This window comes from Sander lucioperca, chromosome 1, assembly GCF_008315115.2.
Source record: "Sander lucioperca isolate FBNREF2018 chromosome 1, SLUC_FBN_1.2, whole genome shotgun sequence".
Taxonomy (NCBI): Eukaryota; Metazoa; Chordata; class Actinopteri; order Perciformes; family Percidae; genus Sander; species Sander lucioperca.
Genome location: NC_050173.1, coordinates 31,856,949 through 31,871,823, shown reverse-complemented (window position 1 = coordinate 31,871,823; position 14,875 = coordinate 31,856,949). Strand labels below are relative to the sequence as shown.

The 14,875-nt window shown below is 39.0% G+C and overlaps 1 protein-coding gene across 2 annotated transcripts in view; it reads right to left on the bottom strand.

The window, feature by feature from the left end:
• pcdh11 (protocadherin 11) overlaps positions 1-14,875 on the bottom strand; it is a 128,594-nt gene that overhangs the window by 43,008 nt on the left and 70,711 nt on the right. For both annotated transcript variants that reach the window (XM_031303332.2, XM_031303331.2), the window contains 2 exons: positions 9,333-9,368; positions 3,603-3,801 (listed from right to left, as the gene is read on the bottom strand). In XM_031303332.2, the coding sequence (XP_031159192.1) occupies positions 3,603-3,801; positions 9,333-9,368 (235 nt within the window). The remainder of the gene's footprint in view (positions 1-3,602; positions 3,802-9,332; positions 9,369-14,875) is intronic.

The window sequence follows — 14,875 nt, the reverse complement described above, 5'->3', positions numbered from 1 at the left end:
TGCGGGGTTATGGCTGCAAATTCACTACAGAGGTCTGTGTGACCGGATGACCGATTTGCACCCCAGGATTGCTAACGGGCCTCCACCAGAGTTTCCTCTGGCTTCGCCCTGCCCAGGCATAGTTCACCATCTTTCGGGTCCTATTGCACGCGCTGAGGACAGTCCGCCCCAGTTGACAGCCGCACCGGGCGCAGGGGGCCCCGTCCCTCCCCACGGAGAGAGAGGGCGCAGCAAGGGTTATTGAGGTAAAAGTCGCATCAAATCCGCCTTGGTTGTTCACACTGCGGCCGCATTGAAAAAAATCTGATCTGGGTCTGATTCAGGACCACATATGGAAGTGGCCTGAATCTGATTTGAAAAAAAAAATAGATTTGAGTGTTCACACTACTTCTGAAGAAGGTCACTAGACCCCACTTGGGCCACTTTTGCCTGCAGTCTGAACGTAGCCTTAGTGAATCCAGGAAAAGTCAGTCACTACTGATGCCTAGAAGGCAAAGCTCTGTGAAACAGTGCCAAGGAGTCACTGTATATGAGAGAACAGCAACTGAAACAGTATATCCTTCTTATTTGAGGGAAGAGATGCATAGCATATCATTATGCATTCCTGTTTTTGATGTTTTGATGAAGTGTTGCAATTTGGCCCAAAGGGACAGGTACGATTCATCATGGCTAATTGTTCTGGATGTGTAGTTCTGTAAGAGCCAGTTGTCAGACGTATGGGGGTTGGACCTAAAAACACTTGCTAATGATATTAATTTGCAGCTTTTATCTTTTTGTCGAGACAGAGGAGGAAATATCAAAACCTTTGGAACAATGTGTGACAAAAGAGGCGACAGCACAAAGACTGATGGTGGGTGGTGAAGTAAGCCTGGAGGGGGAAGCAAGAGCCCATAAAATGAACAGCCGCCTAACTCATAAATAATAGAAACATAAAATGTCATATGAACTTTATTTCAAGAGTGGGTGGTCTAATAAAGATGCAGGTTTAAAGAGGAGTTGAGAAATTCATTGTCATAAGAAGGCCACATGGCTTGCCTTTGGCACAGACAATTATTCAGTGCAAGTTGACATTCCGGTCTAAGCTGAAGCACCTTTACGAAACAATACCGTGTTTGACTCCAGAAATTCTCCTTGTACCGCCTTGACGCTTGGGTCTTTCAATCTCTCAGCTGTATTTCCTCCTTTTCACTTGGAGTCATTCCATCTCCTCTCTCCTCTTTCCACTTGTCCTTGTTCTTTCTGCTTTACAAATTCAGTCGACGTGATAAGAGATTGCTACCGCCATGCCAGCCTGGTGCTCATTGATAAAACCATATAAAATCCATCTTAGACCCCCCTCTGTCACCAACGCACTCATCTCTGAGACGGTCAACATGCATAGGATCCATCCATCTCTTTTTGAACTGAGCAGCACAGTCAGAGTTTATCTTTAAACTTCTGGAAGGAGAAAATGGAGCCAGATGAGTCGACAACTTTCACTCTGTCTTCAAATAATGTGCAAGCGTGTGTGTTAAATCAGCGGCATCTAAAAGCAAATGAAAGAACTTTTTTTGACTTTAGGTGAGAATATGTGGGGTGTAAAGTGTATTTACTTAAATTATAGGAATATTAAATATGAACTTCACTGTATTTATTAGCAGCCTGGAAAGGCAATCAATAAATATCTGAAAGCTGCATAGTTCTACATATATTTCATAATGACTAATATATATTTACGTACACTTAATCAAATCACTTCTTATATGGTGTTCACACAACCCTCAAATATATACAGGTATCTTTTTTTACGGTAACATCAGTATGAATTACATTAACTTTAATATAATTTGGTGTGATACAGTTACAACAGAGCATTACTCTGAACTTTGTGGTCATAACTATAACTAACTTCTATCTAAAACTAATCCACTTCAACAAATATTACCCCAGAGGGAAAGTGGGTAATAAGTGCAGAATTGGAGTAAGTGTGAATGAAGTATGAGATGTTTATGTCACTGAATATTAATGAGATGATGAGCCTCTGTATGTGAACAGAGGCATGTGTGTGTGTGTGTGTGTGTGTGTGTGTGGAATATGGAAGTAATCTGGTTGTGTGTGGCTATCTTGCTATAACTTGCAATATCCTCTGATCAAAAATAGGAAAAATCTCACATGGGACGGACCTTTGCATGTAAATGAACAGGAATCCATCGCCAGAATGTCACCCATCTTGTCTAATGTCTAACAAATGCATTCACAATCCCACTCACAGTGACACCCAAGCCCTGGACCTGTCAGTGCAGCTGCTTTGGAGGCAGATGCACCAAGGACTGTTGTCTCACTTACAGCTATGACACAATAGCTATACTGCACGTAGGTGTATGCAATGCAATCTATTTCTACCTGTCCTGGAGATTTTCTCTGCTGGATAGAAGACAAAAAAAAACGGACTTGCATTTTTTTTTTTTTTTTTTGACAGGTCACTCCGTGCAATGGCTAAAGCATTTCTAGAAATGATACACATGGGCCATAGTCGGAGTGAAGGTTTGCACCGGTCTGAGTCTCGATCCAGTCTGCAATATATAATGCAGGGTTACCTCCGGAGAATAAAATCTAACACACTGGACTAGAATATCCAGCTTGAAGTGGAGGGTGGATGTGACACGAACAGGGATTGGGGACTCAGAATAGCCTTGTTCATGTTAAGGTGGAGCAAAATCCTTTCAGCAGCATCATTGGCATGCTGCTGGTACACAGGCTTTGGATCTACACTACCTCTGGTGGAATAATCCACGGTCCTCAGTGGTGTGTCTAAAGCACACTTTATCTCCCCTCAGCCAGTTATTTGAGCAATGATTTTAAAGAAATCTGTTGCATACAGTATGAGGAAGGAGTGGTGCATCCCTGCGTTCAATGGGGCTTTTCATTGAGAACATCATTGGGCAGTAAGCCATGCAGTGACAGGTGTCTTGTGAATCATTTGAAAAAATTCAGCAACACAGTTCCAACTTCAGAGGTAAAATTTCTCTCATGTTGTACAGCTTAGCACTGGACAACATTTACAAAATTCAGCCTTACATAATGAATTGTCGAAAAAAGATGCACCGTTGTGCAAGTGACATACCTAATATTATTTTTACACTCCCATGACAACAGATTCACTGCTTGTTTTGATCCAATAAATTTGATTGATTGAATCCAATTTATTTGCATTTCTAATATGACTTAGGTGATTTTTGGTTTTAAATTTCAACACATAAAACTGACAAATATTATACATAACAATAACAAGAGTTTATTTCCCTCTCAGCAGTGCAGCCCTGCATTTCAGTTGTCCTACTCATCTAAAGAATGACCTCCCAAAAACAGCATGTATAGCAAACAACATTGTATGTGTTTCTACTAGTTATTTGACAGAAAATGGTATCTTGTTAAATGTTTGCAAGGCTGTGTTGTTTCTATCAGAATCACAGCTGTAATCTCAGAAAATTATTTTACTGTCTGAAAACACAGATGGCCAGATGTAAATTACATTATGGAGAGTCAGCCTCAAAAATTCACACAAAAATTAAAACCATAAAATAACAGATTTGCCTTCTGTGTGAGAGAAATTCAGTACTCACTAGATTCAGGGTCTGAGTTCCCATCTCCCTCAGTGCGGCTGTTCGGTGATGTTTGCTCATAGTACTCCTCCTGGGGGAAGCTGAGGGGAAGAGGCTGGGTGGTGCTGGCCGTGCTGCTAGGCTCCGGGTCTCCCAGCCCGCTGTCACTGCAGCTCTCCTGGGAACCGTCAGGAAGATGGAACGTCACGCGGCGCTGGGTCTGGAACACACCAACAAACAAGAAATGTTCTGTTAGAAACTCCTCTGTACTGTTCAAAATGCCCAAAAAGTGTGAAAAAATAAATAAATAGACAACTTTAAAAATAGGAAGTACAACAGTGTAGTGTGTGTGAGAATGGAATACAAGTCTAAGAGCCAGTGTCATTGTCCTGTAGGTCGCACCTAAAGACTAAAGTTAATTCTATCGACCAAGAGCTTGAGAACGGCTGAAATACCAGTAAGATAAATCATTTAACAATTATTAAATAACATGTCTTCAAGGGCCCTAAAAAATGTGTAGCTACTCTGACACTAAAGACAGTTTTTACTGTAGAATAAAGGGTAACACTTTACAATAAGGTACACTAAAATGTAGGTAGTTACTAAGGAAAGAATAAGGAACAAATGAGTAACAAATGGTTAGTTAATGATTATTTACTGATAGACTGTAATTCAAGCACTAATGCTTAGTTACTGGTAAACAGACTGGTAGCTACTGTTAAATGAGTGAGTAACAAATGCTCGTCCAATGCAAACTGTTCACAGTGGGGTACAGTATGTCCAGAGGAACAAGGACATTGCTTCTGAAGGACCCATTGTCACTGAGTAAAAAGAAAGTCAATGCTTGAGCACCACAGAATTCAAAATTCCCTTCCCATTCATTGTATTGAGGCAAGGACAGAAATCTCATCGATCTCAAAACCTGGGCACATAAAACCATAACTATCGTCAGGGCTATATCACAACGAGAAACTATTTTTTTCTTTTCTTATGTGGGTGAATTGACGATATCATCGTCAATTCAAAGTTTGACCCTTGACCTCAGATATTGCTAAGCTGTCTTCTGTGTTTTCTTATCAAAACACAGACTTATTTATTGGCCACCAGAAATAAATATTTAAAAACACATCATATGTTTCCAGGGATACATGCACCTCGGTACAAAAGAAAGACTCCTTTATAGGTATTCGCTCTGTCTTGGCACACCACCACTGACAAAGATTATTAATATCATCATGAGGGGTGACAACAATGCTCATTTATGGGAGTACTGTGAGATGGTATTTACAAGGGAAATCCTTTCCTAATTGCATCAAGTTTTGTTGCTACATGCTCAGCACCGCATCCATCATCTTTACCTGCTTTTACTTGGAAAATGTGCAGCCTGTCACCGGGGGGATTATTTGAAACAGTGACCTCATAACCCAAAAACGATTTCTGGTGAAGTTCTAGCGAATTACTTTTTGGATAGCCTAATAAACCAACTAAAAAGATTTATAATTGAGACTTCCTGTTCTGATAATAGATGGGATGTTTATTAACAGGTTGAACTATGTCCTAGTTTTCTCTCTCACCCAGTTTAGACCCAAAAGAAGTGGAAATGTGTGTGGAGGCGGAGACTTTTGATTTGTAAAGTCTTGGGAATCACAGGAGTGTGGGCATTTTCTTGTGAAACATGCAGGCCTCTTTGATTTCTCTGGTGGTTTACAGAAGTTCATGTCGCGACCCTTATTTGGAGCTAAAAAAAAAGGAAAACATCCTGTGTGAGCAGTGCTGTCTGCTAACATGTTAGCGATTCCTCCAGAAAATAAACCACACTGTTACAATCATTCATATTATGAGGCACAGTGTGTTTGTTACTTCAGTTTTCTTTACATCTTTTCCTTGGAGTTTGACAAAGAAAGGAATGAGCAGTAAGGAGATCTGACTTAAAGTAATACCGGTAAAATTGTCGCAATGATATATGCTGTAGTTTAAATTCATGTCTTCATATGACTTTCTAAGTAGCATAATTCTGCATCACACATGTATAGGAGCATAAAACACATAAAATATAATTACGCCCTCAGCTTCAGTTAATGCGGTGAATTTTATTCGTCCCATTATTCAAACTGATAAGAGACTTTTTTTATAAGAGCAAATACAATTGGAGCGCAAATTACTATCTTGATTTTCTTCATCGCTGTAGCAACAAGAGCAATATGCGAGTCTTGAATTAAAAACATCATTAACACATGCTCCTTTAAGCTCAGGAGCAGGTGATGTCTCTATCGCAACATATTTTTTCCTCAGCCACTATAGTGCGTAGATAAAGCACATATTGTTCTTTGATAAGACTAAATAAGGCTTGGAAAATAGGAGAGAAGGAGAGTGAAAGAAAGTCTGGCACTAATGAAGGACACACTGCCAAAAACCAAGTGCACAAAAAGCTTCATTTAAAAACTATCAGAGAGGGTTGACTAACCTAAATCCACACAATTAGCACCCTAAAAGCACAACTGAGTGGTTTTCAATGCTGGGATGTTGAAACAGCTAGCCTAATATTCTATTTTCTTGATTTACTATCTACTAGATTTATCTTGATCCTGAGGCCACAAATTACTGTGTGTATGTGTTTGTGTGGGGGTATGCTTGTAAGTAAAAGAAAGATAAGAAATAAGAGAAAAAGAGTGGAAAAAAGAGCATGCAGTCAAAAAAACAAACACAAAAAAACACAAACAACCTTCAACTCGTGTGAGATAACAATTGAAAAACAAAAAGCTTTTTTTTGCTGTTTGTGTTAGGAAAATAAGAAAGAAAATAGTTATGTGCTCGCGTGCACCGCACTAATTTATGAACCACATACAAATATATGATGCTGGACTCCTTGAGATTAATCTTGGTTTTTACAGCATGTTGTGACATCTGCTGCCAAATGTAGTGGTACACTTAAGGTTCTATATAGAAGAAAAATGTTTTTTCCCTCTCTTCGTGCGGTTTTATTATTTTTCTAAGACAGATAGGGGACGAATACCTTGTTGGCAAAATCCTATACTTTAGTTCTGTGTACCATATTTCCCCACGCTTTCAATAGTCTAAATATCTACTTGTTCTCAAACAGTGTTGGCAGCTGTTTCTCAAATTACTGGAGGATGCACGCAAAAACCAAAGTCCAGGTTCCAGCAAAAGAAAGAGCCCACTTATGGAAGGTTGGCAGCTCTACAAAAAGCATGCTTCCTCTCCACATGATTCTAATTATTGGAAACTTGCTCCAACAATGGCATCCAGAATCTATTAGAACAAACAGCTGTCCGTGACAATTAGGACATAATCATTTTGCATAAGGGAGTGTCTTCATTTTTAGACTGCTGTTTATTCAAGCCCATTCAAGTTGGTGCCAGATGTTAAGAAAAGCCTAATTTGATTTCACGATGCGCTCAATACTAAGTCGTTTTGAGCTCCAAAATTAATTACAATTAAATACCATTAATGGGTCTTAAATAAAAAAAAAGTTTTTGCTCTCAGTGGGAATGGCTAATGTGAATAAAACATTAATGTCGAAAGACAAACATGACAAACAAAAACAAACATTCGCGGAGGAGTCAAGGTGAGTGTTTTGCTAAGCATTATCACTTATTTAAAGAACCTGCCAGAAATCCATAAAGCAAAGACAAGCTGCGGTAAGAGATATCAAGACCAAACAAAGCCCGTTCAGCCAGATAAAACACTGCCTTGAGAAGTATGTACACAGAGATAAAACGAACAGGAGAGATGCATGCCAAGTTCTACCATATAACAAGCCAGCCAATCTAAAACCCTCCCTCTGGTAACCACCCAGACAATAGGCAGATGGGGCTGGATTCATGGGTTACCGGATTAGAAGTCCGTAATATTTAGATATAGATGGATGAGAGGCCAAGCGGCTGCAACCTTGTCCAAAGCTCTTTGAGTTTTATTATTATATATACTTTGCCCCCCAACACCACTCTCTAGAAACAGCAAGGAAGTCAGTGCTGTGCAGAAAAGGACTTGGCTGACAACCACCTCACTTTGAGTGATAAACAGGGACCACTTAGGAGTGAATCAGGGGAGGTTGGCTCTGCCATTTCAGATAAGGATCAGCTTGCGGGCACACCTAGACCTGCATAAATCTGTTCAGAGGGGATGGTGATTTGTCATGTCGCACATGTCTTATATGGAGAAAAGAAACAAAAAAAGGTATTTATCCAAAAAAACACTGTCCCATATGTTCCTATTCTTGATAGGATACAAAAATCTGTCTGTGATTTTACTTTGTGGGTGTGTCCTTTCGTTTTGAACATGCTGTTCCACTGCAGCCTATTATGTGTGAGGTGATATGCTACTGTGTGTGAAATGATGAGTTAGCGGGAACAAGCAAGAAGGAGGTGATTGTAGCATGTGGGTTGAGAGATTACTAGATGATTTCTGACAAATCTAATTTTTTTTTTATCAATTTCATCAGTTATTGAGTCATATGCTGTGATGATCTTTTCCGTGCAACATGAACTATGACAGTATATGTAATATTCCTCAGTCCTAGCAAAGCAGTGTCACCGAACTGTAATGTTCTTCTGAGCACTAAAGAAATGTAATAATATGTAGAGGGATGTTACCAATATAATGGCTTAGAAATACGTAAGCAACACATTTCTAGCAGTTGTATTATAAACCCACATCAAATAATAGCAATATTTAACAATATTAGACTGCTCCCACACAAGCCATTGTGTGCAGCAACATTCTCTGCTGAAAAGTGCAGGAGGAACTCCCTGCTCTCATGGACCAAAGACTAGTCAGCTCTGTGCCTGTGTGCAGGCATGAAATGTAAGATAAAGAGAATAACTGAAACATTTAAAAGAAAAGAAAGGGTATGACGGTCAGATGCCACAGCACATTTGGATTTAATGTTAATGGAAGTGTGAAATGCCCTTGAGCTGAGTAGAATATTTCACTTAAACAAGCAACAATACAGACAATTAAAAGTAAAGACATTTTCATGTCACTCTTTTTTTTTTAGATTATTTTTTGGGCATTTTCGGCCTCTATTTTGATAGGACAGCTAAAGACATGAAAGGGGCGAGACAGGGGGAATGACATGCAGCAAAGGGCCGCAGGTTGGGGTCGAACCCAGGCCCGCTGCGTTGAGGAGTAAACCTCTATATATATATGGGCACCCGCTCTACCAACTGAGCTATACGGGGACCCAAAATACAGTATAATTTAAAGAAGCTGTTGTCCTTAATACAAAACTATGAATGAACTATAAATACTACACGGTTTGACAAAAAAAAGAATCTGGCATCTTAAAAACCTCCCCCACAAATATTTCCATCATATTCATGCAAGAATATGGTCATGACAGTAACAAAGCAATTTTACAGAAAGCTATAAAAAATAACAAGTCGAGTCATTAACAAGATGAATAGATCAATAATCGCTGTTGGATAAAAGCCTTGCATCTCTAAAATATTCTATTTATTAGATACTTTTTTTTTTTTTTTACCGAAACTACAAACTTGTTTCATGACATTGATGGATTCTTAACGTTAAACCCACAGTCCCTTTTAACTGAAGTTAAAACATTAACGTCAAACTGTGGTTTTGAGGTTTTTAAATCGCAACAATATGTAGATGTAGATCGGACAAGAAAGATTATAGGGGAGACATGCTTATGTACCTTATGTGAAATATAGTGATAGACCTTATGCTTATGGAAATGCACACGCAAGAAAGAGTAGAGAACATACTTACATTCACAGAGGTTATCTTGCCAAGTTGACAGGCCTCCTGCAAAGACAGAAGAACAGTCATTTCACATCACTGTCAGACTGTAACTTAGGATTTACAAGCGAATGGATATTTGGAGCCAACAAAGGAAACTGCACTGGGAACTTTTCAGTCTTCTAAAAGTCAGTCAGAGTTCACAATTGACAACCTCATAGATTATGTGGTAATCTTTTTTTTTTTTTTTTTTTTTTAAATTGGTATTGAGATTTAGGATACATATTGATTTCTTCCTCAGACGCAGCTTTTTACAGCACATTTCTGTGCTCAGTTGGCACGCCAACAAACTGGGCTGCAGAGTACAAACCCTCTCCCCAGAAATGTAAAGAATAGGGCAAACCTGACATCCTGAAAACACAAGCCATACAACTGACACTTTGATAAAGATGTTTTCTCTGCATGTCAGGGAGGAAAGTGAACAGAATATCAAATGAAGCATCAAAAATTAACAATAAACAGCGACAAGCTTCTAAATTGGGAACAAAAGACACCCGCAAGCCTGCAAAATAGCATCCTCTCTCTGGGGACTGAGATAACTCACAGAGAGATAAGAGTATTTAATTTTTAATCACCAATTTTGTTTTCTTTGTACTGTGTATAATAATCTGAGTACATGACTTGATTTGCAAAGGAAATAGAAGAAATCTGGCAGTGTGGAGACACTTAGACAGGGGAGAAGCAGAGAGGACTGCTGGGGTGGAACGGTAAAACAATGAACAGGAAACAAGTTCATGTCAACAGATTATCCCGTTCACCAAGGGATGCTGCTACTGACTGAGCAATAGAGCAGCACACCCAAAGCTTTTCATCAAAAAACATAAAGAAGCTTCATAGTGGACAAAAATTAAAATGTAAGGGCTCCAAACTTCTGACAAATAACTACCTGGTAAAACAATTGTAATGTAGAGTATTTATAAACTTAAGTGAAGTTTGTGTGGAGGCATATTTAAAACTTGTATGCAGGTAACCATTAAATCATTGCCATGAGGTAGCCTATCTAGTCTATCTAAAGGCATATCAACAATATGTCACCAACAGTTTGTCTCTTCTTCAACAGTCTTAAGATTCAGATTTTCAAATATATTACATATACTAATACTTTTTAGCACTTATAGCCATCACGGCACTGCTCTATGCCAACATCTTAATTTTTCAATGTTGTGCTGAAAAAGGTTGTTTCGGGACTGGCTGTTACTTAGCAACAATAACTTAATGTCATGTCCAACCTCAAAAATGTTACATTAGAAGGGCTTTTTTTCCCCAGCAAAATAGCTCTAAAAACCAACAACCTAACCAATACCCAGCGGCAGACAAAGTTAGCGACCAACTGTTGAAAATTGTGGAGCATTTAGCAGCTAAAAAGCCAGATATTTCTCAAAGGACTTGGTGGAGACCAAATCAGAGTTAATATTAGAGTAAATATTGGACTTGCATTCGCCAGGTGGAGAGAAACATGACTCCTAGAGTGACAATGTTGCTTTGCTTTATGTTTGCTTTATGCAGTAATACCTTTATAAGGTAAAAAGTCACTGTTGTGTTTACAGCTTGCTATGCTGCCCCCATTTGGCAAAAACATAAACAAATGCAGGTTTAATGTCTGAAATAGGTGACGTAAAACAATACTATGACATATGGCACATCAGTGAGGTAAGTTTGAAAGTCAGCTCAGTAAATGTTTTTTATATATAATATTAAATCTATGAATTATGATCTCAAACATGCAGTCATCAGACTCATTAAGGATAAGAACTTGGGAAAATTACAAAACACGATGGATTGATACAATTGATGCTGTTTAGATTATTTTCATTTAACATGAGGCATGAACAAGAATGCTATGCACACATTGCATATAGACACAATCTTCATAAAGTGCTGCATATGGATATATATATACATATATATATATATATATATATATATAGGTTATGTCTAAATAGATCTTATAATCTACACCAGACTGACATCATGGCTAGAACATAGCACTAACCCCTATACATTAATTGATAAGGATAAGGAAAGTAAAATGTTTCAACTTTATTTCTTAAATAAATGTAATACAAAACAAAAATCTATTTTTAGATTTTTTTATATATATATATATATTTAAATGTGTTTTTTCTTCTACTTTTTTGCATATTTGAGCACACCAACATTTTTCAGGTCTGTTTGAGGCCTTACTCATTTGCATCCACTGACTGGTCATTTAAAGCAGCATTTTACTTGAGGGTGCCATCAAGCAGTTGTTTCTTCTCCAAGTAATGTTTTATTCAGCATCTCGTGACACATACTTCAAGTTACAGACCTTGCCAACCAATTAAATATATGATAATGTACATGGGGGATCTGAGAAGGTGACCTATGCTTGTCTCATATTTAGATGACATTCAAAATAGTCGTAGTACATCTGATTGCTAGAGATCATAAATGTGCGAGTTTTCTCTTTTTTTTTCCTCCTTAATTTGGATTGGTCAGTGAGCTTCTCTCTGTATGTACTGTACGTCTCTCAAACTAGCAGTTTCAAAACACCCGCATGCAAGCCTGGGAGAGTTATGCTTAAGATAAGTGCATTTGTTGGTGAACCACATCAAAGTACAGAGGGATGTCTTAGCGAGCAAAGGCAGTGGAGCGGGAACCGAGCCTTTGATCGCCCCAGGCACTCTGATCATTAAAATATTGGATAAATAATTGATTAAAAACACCAGACCTTATTGTGCTCTGTTTCTGTATCCAAATGAATCCCAATTTTGAGACACAGTGGCTGCACAATGCATAAATGTACAGGTATGTAGGTAGGAGTGCAAATTCTGACTACAGTGCAGTCTTTGAGTTCCCCAGTTACAGTATGAACTGGAGACAGGTGGAAGTGCTGCAATAACCCGTCTTATTCAGAGAGGGTCTCTGAGCATGGCAGGTTAGCACAGAGGTAGAAGGACAGGGTTATAATCAAAAGGCATACACAGAAGGAAGGTAAGAGTGCATTCCAGCTGTGCGTAGGTGACTGGAGGGTATCTAATATTACATCTCCGGTGTAAGCCTGCAGTGTGCAAGAAAAAGACAATGAGCCCACTGTGTGCATACCAAGGATATTAAAAAGAAAATTTTCCATCAGCTTTAGTACATACACTAGTAAATCTCCCTTATTACATTCATGTTTACATTTAGAGTATACAAATAGATCTAAATTAATCAAGATTTCTAGAACACAAGGCCACAGAGTTATTTACGTATTACTGTGCATGCCTCTAAGTATTAAAGCTAAGCAATATATTTCACAAAACTATTGGGTTGCCAACATAAGCACAGTAAGTAATTTTATTAGTAGTCATGTGTGTCATTTTAACACAATTCCTGTACTGTGATATAGGAACAATAAAAAAAAATTGTAAGTATTGATGTGGAGGCCACAGGAAACACGGCAAACCCGTTTACTGTAAGGGATTGACAATTTTTGGTGAGCTGTCTCATCTCAAGCTGTTCTCTTGAACCATTTGTACATATAGCTATGAAAAGTAATTCACTGTAATTTGTATGTAGTCCATGTATTTATTACTGTATGCCCCTCATTGATTGCCACTGTACAAGACTGCGGAGATTGCGTAGGGAGGAGGCTGAGGGGGAGGTTTGGGTCATAAAACACAGGGCCTTTAAGCGGGGGAGTGGAGTTTGTGTCCCGGAAGAAGTTAAGGGGAAAATACAAGACTCTCACTCAAGAAACGGATGTTCGTGTCCCGGGAGTACTACTAAAGGGGACTGGTGTTTTAACCAAAACCACAAACTTGTTTCTAATCTTAACTAGTCGTTTTGGTGCCTAAACTTAACTGTCGTCACCGCATGACAGTCAACTTTTATCATCTAAACATAACTGTAATGGCTGCTGTCATGAACGTCACGTGACGGTACCCGTCTCACAGTCACCTTTTGTCGGCTAAATTTAACTGTAACGGCCGCTAAACTTAACTGTTATGTGACAGGTCATCTAAACTTTGATACGTGACCGGCTGGTGGTCGCCGTAATTTTGTACGATATCATATGAATCCGAATGTGGCTCGGGAAAGGGAAGTTTGCGGTCTACTGCTGAAGCTGCTGAAGCTGCTGAAGCTGCTGACCCCGCGACCCGGCCCCAGATAAGCGGACGACAATGGATGGATGGATGGATCATTCAAAACCATTAATGATAATGCGTTGCTCAGCTAATGTTGAGTTCATGGCATGATGGTCTCATTTCAACAATCTCTGAACTCAAACAACATTAAAAAGCACAGCAACACAGTTGTAGCCACTATACTGTACGAGAAACTAATAGAACTCATTTTTACCCAACAACAATAGCCAGAGGTGCTGTTTCCAGACTCAGGCATATTTAAACAAACAGCCAAATAAATATCTATATCTAAATTTCTAAGTTCTTGTTATTCCAATTTCTTTGATGAGATTTGCTCTTTATGACACAGAGGTCTGTCAACATGAGATTACTAAGGAATAACAATAAACTTCATATGCCTTGTGCTCATTTTCAGCAATAACTACGGTGGGTGTCAAAATAATCAGTTGGCTTTACAAGTATGTATTTCACTATATTATAATCATATAGAAAATAAAACCCAGTGTTTAAACCTTTTTATATGTCCTAACTAAATTGGCTGACCTCTTCAATCTGTCAGGAATAGGACAGCACCACAGCACAAAGCTTTGATGAGTTATTTCCATTAGTAATAGGTTCAAAGTTTAAAAAAAGGGTGCCTCAAGACACCTTGCTACAGTTTTTGAAAAAATATTTTTAAGAGTGTATGATGTGATAACTCCAAGCTATGAAAGCCTTAAAACACCTCCTCCCTGGGGTCCCCATGCTCCTAATAGTTTAACACTAATGAGATCTCTACAGCCTCCCACATTACAGTATACTTCGTAGTGTAAATACCTTTGAAGGTGGGGAGAAGCACAGAGCGAGGCAAAGAGACAGGAAGCATGCTAGCTAGCCCCGGTCTCCTAAACTGCCAAAGCTCGCCCTTGCGTATTTCACATTTGTTTTGACTCTCACTCAGGGGTTCATTGTTGAGGCTCATTTCAGCGTGCTGCTGTTCAATTCCGCTAGTCTCAATGCATAAAGTCTGTGAAAATAATGGTCAAGCAGGACTTGTCAGGACTGTTCAGTATACCAGAAATGTCAGGGCCGTGCCACAGTCTGCGACTTCAAGCTGTTTAGAGAGGGTGGGAGAAAGGCACGTGGCCTGCTATCAAGGGCATTATCCCTACGGATGAGAATGTTGTGCCTGAATTTATCAATAGAAGATAAATGACAGCTTTGTCAGGTGGCCATGTCACAGTCACACACATGCAGACATATGCATGCATAATACAAATATCCACAGTGGAAAACTTGGACGTGCATGCCATCTGCTCTTGTGCGCAGGCACAAGTAATGTGGACGTCTTAGCCAAGAAACACTGGGCAGAGTTCAAGTTTACATCTCTTATATTTCTGGCAAACGCAGCATGTCTTAGACAGC